At 33.5% G+C, this 6,663-nt stretch overlaps 1 protein-coding gene across 1 annotated transcript; it reads left to right on the forward strand.

The window, feature by feature from the left end:
• The first annotated feature begins 94 nt into the window (after positions 1 to 94).
• On the forward strand, positions 95 to 6,663 carry LOC123242681 (N-alpha-acetyltransferase 16, NatA auxiliary subunit-like). The gene is made up of 3 exons (XM_044670612.1): positions 95 to 334; positions 876 to 973; positions 5,150 to 6,663. Exons 1-3 carry the CDS (start codon positions 244 to 246, stop codon positions 5,348 to 5,350), a joined length of 390 nt encoding a protein of 129 aa, XP_044526547.1. The 5' UTR covers positions 95 to 243; the 3' UTR covers positions 5,351 to 6,663.

Consider the following 6,663-nt stretch of genomic DNA (forward strand, 5'->3'; position numbering starts at 1 on the left):
GAGAGAGAGAGAGAGAGAGAGAGAGAGAGAGAGAGAGACAGAGAGAGAGACAGAGAGAGAGACAGAGAGAGAGACAGAGAGAGAGAGAGACAGAAAGAAACAAGGCGGTGGGTGGTGGTAGTGATGGCTGTGTATGGCTTGAGATAAATCTGAGAATGTTTTGGTTAATGGTTAACCTTTCTTTTCCCAGTGTCTAATCATAGTAATCTCCCAGAAATAGTGAATAAAGTCCTAACCCAAGAAATGAAGAAAATCTTTGTTAACAAAGATTTGGAAAGTTTTAATGAAGAATTTCTCAAACATAATGCTACCTCTATTGAGCATCTACTTTCAGGTAGGGTTGCTATAATTTTTTAGTTTTAGAATCTAGTGAGCTTGATGTCTTTTATAGATAGGGTAATTTTAAAGATGTTGGAGTATTATTTAGCAAATTATTGTTTTAGTGTATTGGTAAGCTGGTGGTCATAGAATCACTGAAGTTTAGATTTTGAAGGGACCTCAGTGACAATCTAGTCCAACACATACCTTAAAAAAAAATCTGCAATATACCGGATATAGTCTGTATATGCCCAAGTAATGTGCATAGGGATTTAAAAAATTATTTCAGAGTTCTTTGTGAATATTTCTGCTCAACAATATTAAAGTAACTATTTAGAGACTGTGGGAGAAGGGAAGTTTGGAGTAGAATCTGTGTTTAGTTACATTGGTAGAAAATCGTGGTTTGTACCTACCTCCTTAATAGAAATAACTTTGGAACTTGAATACTAAAATAGCCATAATTGCTTGGCTACTGGTGATTTGGATAACATAGCTATAAAAGAAAAAAATCATGTGTCTTATAGTTTTAAAAAAATGTGCTTATTTTGTGATTTTAGGTGCTAAAATGATGTATTTCCTAGATGAATCACGACAAGAGAAAGCAATTGCTATTGCTACTAGATTGGATGAAACTGTAAAAGATAAAAATGTTAAGGTAAAATTTCACATTTATAACTGACATAACTAAATGCTCTTTCTATTTATTTCTCTCTACCTCTCTGTCTATATCTTGATCTCTTCCTCTTTTACTCTTTCCATTTTCTGATACTGAGACCCCTGGATGACCCTGAATCCACTCTTCATCTTTCTGGCACTGGCTTCACCCTGTATTATCCTGTGTGACTCACTTGCTCCCTGTTGTCACTTCCAATTTCTCCTTCTTTTACCAACATTCACTAGTATTTCTTCCATTGAGATTGACATTATCCAAATTTATCATCCATTCCAGATCCTGGAGGCTGTTATTTACCAATACCCAGGACATTGGCCCTCTTTTCTTTCTCTTTTAAAAAAAATTTTTTTATTTTATATTCAAAGCCCAAGCATTTTCTTCTATATAGAAGGAACACTAAAAGACAATAAGTAACATGTGAAACAATCTTTCTCATACTGCTTACTTAAAAAAATACTCACACATAAAATTCCATATTACTTTCAAAATTGTCCTGCTTGTCTGTGTTTCCTTCTGAACTCCCTTTTGTTCTCTTCAGTATATAAAGACATTTTTTTCAATGGCCCTCTTTTTTTTTGGTGTCACTATTGCTAACCTCCCTCTCCCTATCCCAACCTTCTCCTTTCAATGAAACACTGAGATAAAGAACAAAACATAATCCCAAACCCCCAAATTTTGAGTAACAAAAATCAGTGCTTCCTCTCAAGAAACTCACAGTCTTAACTGACATGAGAAACAACACACAAATAATAACTATGCACACACAAGATAGAATCGATTGGAGATAATCTTAAAGGAAAGACATCAGCACTCAGGGGAATCAGGAAAGGCTCCTTGCAGATTCTCTTGGGATTTTAACTGGGACCTAAAGGAAGTCATGGAAACCAAAAGCCAAAAGAATCCCAGGCATGTGAAAATATATGGAGTCAGGAAATAGAGAATAGTATGTAAGGAACAACAGTGATCCTGTCTACAAACATTTGTCTCTTTATGCCCCCATGAGTTTCTCATGACTGTGAAGAGGTTAGTAACTTGTTTTAAATTCAGTCCTCTATACACCTGGATGGTCAAGGCCCTGATTAAGTTTTTCAAAGTTGTTTTTCTTTGCAGTGTTTCCGTCCTTATATAAATTTTTCTATTTCTGCTCTCTTCTTTCTAAGCCAATTCACACTATCTCCCAATTCTCTGCAATCTCATGTCATTTTTTACAGCTAAATAATATTCTGATACATTTAGAACTACAGATTGTTTAGCCAGTTCCCCATTTTTAAAGAGGCAATCCAGTGCAACCCATTAGACTCTTCTTTGCCTTTAAAAAAATGCTTATTTAACTTCCTCAGTTCTCTTTGAAAATGTTACAGTTCTTACGGGACATTTGGTTCTTTCCACCCTTAGAATGTTAGTAGTAAGTCATCATATAGCCCTATCCAGATGCTTAAATATATTCACCTTTTTAAGATTTTTTGAACTATTCTCTTTTTATTCCAAAATTCCTACTCATCTCAAGTCTTTTAATCAGAAATACTTATAAGTTATCTGTTTTTATTAAAGGCTTATTTTTCCCTCTGTAGAATTCTTAGTTTTGTAGAGTAATTTATTCTTGGTTATAAGCCTATCTCTTTTGCCTTTGAAATATTGCAAACAATGATGCACAGTTTATATAGAATAATAGAAGCAGGCCTGGAGGGAAAACCCCAAGATTGATGAGGATTGTTTAAGGACAAGCCCATTTTCAAAACATTATAGGGAAGACAGAAAGATATAAATAGTATCAACCTGACAAGACAATCAAATGGAGTGGAATGAAAAAAACAATTCTATAAACCAAAACAAATCCTTGTAACAAACATATATAGTTAAGGAAAAGAAATTCTGTCATTTGCCATGTCCAAAAACATATCTTTCTGTACCCTAATGTATCACCTTTCTGTCATGTTTACATAGATTGCTTCATTATTCATCCACTAGAATTATGGTAGGTCACCAAAATTATCAGAGTTCTTTCAAAGTTGTTTATTTTTTACAGTGCTGTTATAGTACATATTATTTTCCTGATTCTGCTTGCTTCAGTTTGCATCACTTCATACATGGTTTCCCAGATATCTCTGAAAATCACCTTTTTTCAACATTTCTTATGACACTGCATTCATATACCATAGTTTCTTCAGCAGTTCCCCAGTTGATAATTCCTTTAATTTTCCATTCTTTGCTACCACAAAAAGAGCTGTTATTATGATACATGAGTCCTTTTCCTCTTCTTTTGGTTTCTTTAAGGTATAAACCTGGTAATAATATTGCTTTCCCAAATAGCTGGACCAATTCAGGTCACCATTAATGCATTAATTAATATGTTTGCTTTCTCATAGACCCTTCAACATTTGTTATTTTCTTCTTTTGTTATGTTTACCAGTTTGATGGGGGGTTTAAGATGGCACCTCAGAGTTGCTTTATTTTGCATTTATCCAATTATTCATTTGAAGCATTTTTTTCCATTTGGCTATTTATAGATTTGATTTCTTTCTTTAAGAACTATTTGTTTTACCATTTATGAATTGGAGAATTTATTTTTTTCTCATAAATTTGTGATTGTTCCATATATATCCTGCAAATGGACTATTTTTTAAAGAAACTTAATGAAATTACTTGATCTCTTCTATTACTTTTATCTGTGCAAAATTAAAAAAATTTTTTTATCACAATCACCCATTTTATCTTGTGATTTTCTCTATCCTTGTTTGTCTAGAACCAGTTTCCCTATCCAAACATCCCTAAATCTGCTCTCCATATATCTTTCTTTTTTGTTTATGATCTTTTATTTTTCAGGTTACTTTATATTATTATATCATATTAATTATATATTATTATATATTACATATATATTATACTTTACTTGTTTTTTTTAACCAATTACATGTAATAAATTTGGAAACATAAGTTTTCCAAAGTTATAGGATCCAAATTGTCTCCCCACCCCTGCCCAGGAGCTGGCAAGCAATTCAGTCTGGATTATACATGCATTATTATGCAAAACATCTCCATATTATTTATTTTTTATAAGTGAATAATCTTATAAAATCAAACCCCCCAAACATGTGCCCAGATAAATAAGTGATAAATCATATGCACATCCACATTCCTATTCCACCAGTTCTTTTTATGGAGGTGGATAGCATTTTTTGTCCTAAGTCCAGAATTGTTCTTATCTTTTATGCTTAAGTCAGGTACCTGTTTGGAACACATTTTAGTCTAGCACAGACAGTATAGTTCCCCCTCTCCCCTTGTCACTATTGCTGAAGAAGCAGGAAGTAGACTTAGTAAGACTCAGGCCACTTTGGGTTTTGTTTTATTCCATAGCTTGCTGTGGTCAGAGAATCCGTCACTTAGTGGCCAGCTTGCTGCTTCAGAGGCGCTCCATAGCTGCTGTTCTTGGGCAGCAGGCACACTTTGTGTCTTAGCCAATGCTTGGAGCCTGCCTAATGTAGTAAAACTTCATGGAAGTTGTAATTTTCTGTCATAAACGTGTGCATCTAGGAAACATCAGAATATCACATTGGGGTGGGGCTTACACTTAATAGGTACAGAATTATTGTTTGTTGAGATGAACTTTCAAATTTTGTGTTCATATTTATAGATATAAAATCATCTTCTAAGAGCTATTTTAAGTATTCTTTTAAAAGGGCTTTTAAAAAAAGCACTTACATTTTTAGATATTTGTCTTTGTATTTTTGCATACCAGTGATGGGCAAACTACGGCCCACAGACCAGATGCAGCTCCCTGAAATGTTCTATCCAGCTGCGCCACATTATTCCTAATCTGACGAATACGAGTAGGATACGATACAATGACACTTCAAAAGAGTTGCCTTAGAAACAGACTGACAGATAGATGAGCATTTCCTTTCCTTTGACCCCCTCTTTAAAAAATTGTCCATCACTGGTTTAGAGGAATACTTTGGGAATTTTATTGTTCATGTCTTACAGTTTGATTCCTAACAATCTTTCTACAGAAATTTTAACTATAGAAGGGAATAGCTTTTTATTGCATGGTCCTTGGAACTTATTTAGGTTTTCTCATTGTACAGATTAGAGGTTTGATTAAATGCCTTATGGGCAAAGGATGTTTAATTAATTTGTATTTTAAAAATCTTCTTTCTTTAGACTTTAACAAAAGTTTTCGGGGCACTGGTTGATGGCAGCTTTGGGATCTGTAATACCCAGTACGAAGAATACCGGACAGCCTGTCATAAACTGTTTCCCTTTACATCTGCCTTTCTGCCTCCTACAAACGAGGATGACAGTAGCACTATAGCAGTCAACCAAACAACTATTAACCATGATGTGATGGCAAACGAAATTTGAATGTCATGAAAAACTGACTTACAGCTTCATGGCTGGACTTAGATCAGGGTTTCTTTTCCAGGGTGCATTTCTCATAGGCATGAAGTGAAATATTTGGGTAGTAGAATTTAGAATTTGAGTATACCGTTAGTGTTTGTTCTTCTCCTGACTCCCAGCTACCAACGTTTATGTACATCTTCTCGGTAATCACCATTTGTCATGTTTATACTTGTACAGTTTGTCCTATCAAAGAACTTCCAAATTATGAGCATTACAGTATGTAAGGACTGTGCTTTCACCTAAGTGTTACAGAAACATGATCATTTCTTACTGATTAAACTTAGACTTTGGACAATTTTAGCTAATTACGCTGAACATAATATCAGGATTCCCACTACATTTTATTTCAAATTTTTAATTTTGATCCTTCTTGGTGGTTTTTTTTAAGCTTATCATTATGAATGTGTTGACTGTTTGCATGTTTTAAAAAAAATATAGACTCCATCATGGGAGGTCTAGGGATCTCTTTGAAAAATTGTTGTTAGAATTATTTCTTTATGTTGCTCATGATTTGCCATTTTAAACACATCATCAGCAAAAGGTATTGCTCAAATAACAATGCCTTTTTTTTTGTTTTCAGAGATGATAATTTAACAATTTAATCAAGATACTCCAGCTTTGTAATATATTGATTAAGAATGTGTTGATTAGTTCCCCACTCAGTCATAGAAATTCACTGGTCAGTTTACATACTTCCATGCAAGTCATGGTCAAGAAATATAATGCTTTCTTCACTAAATTACTTTTAGGACTATTAAGCCATTTGTATTAAAAGAGTGTTCTTTTGTATTTGTTCTTCAAAGGATGACAATAGGCTGACTATGAATTATAATGAAATACTTTCTTACTCTGTATGTATAGTGCATTAACTGGTAAATACATTCAGACATACCACATAGCAAAATGAATGTTTAAATTTTGATTAGCTTAGCTAATAAAATATGATCCTGCTTAACAATCTTTTTAGGGGGAACGCAATAGCTTTTCATTCTATCTATGAGAATGGCTCTCAAACCTTAAAGTATACTGTGGCTTATACAGAAAAATTGAAATCAATTGATGTTTATGTTTTTAGTTCACTTCTATGTAAATATTTCAGTAATATTAACTAGACCCCTTGTGGCACATATAAATTCACAAAGAGAGATTTTATTCAGATAAGTAAACTGTTCTAATTGAAATGGTTTCTGCCTCATGTATTTAGGTTCCAAATTTTTGGATAAAAAACTCATTGTAAAATAATGCCAACCAACATAAAGCTATAATAAATTATT

The sequence above is a fragment of the Gracilinanus agilis genome, chromosome 3 (assembly GCF_016433145.1).
Source record: "Gracilinanus agilis isolate LMUSP501 chromosome 3, AgileGrace, whole genome shotgun sequence".
NCBI lineage: Eukaryota > Metazoa > Chordata > Mammalia > Didelphimorphia > Didelphidae > Gracilinanus > Gracilinanus agilis.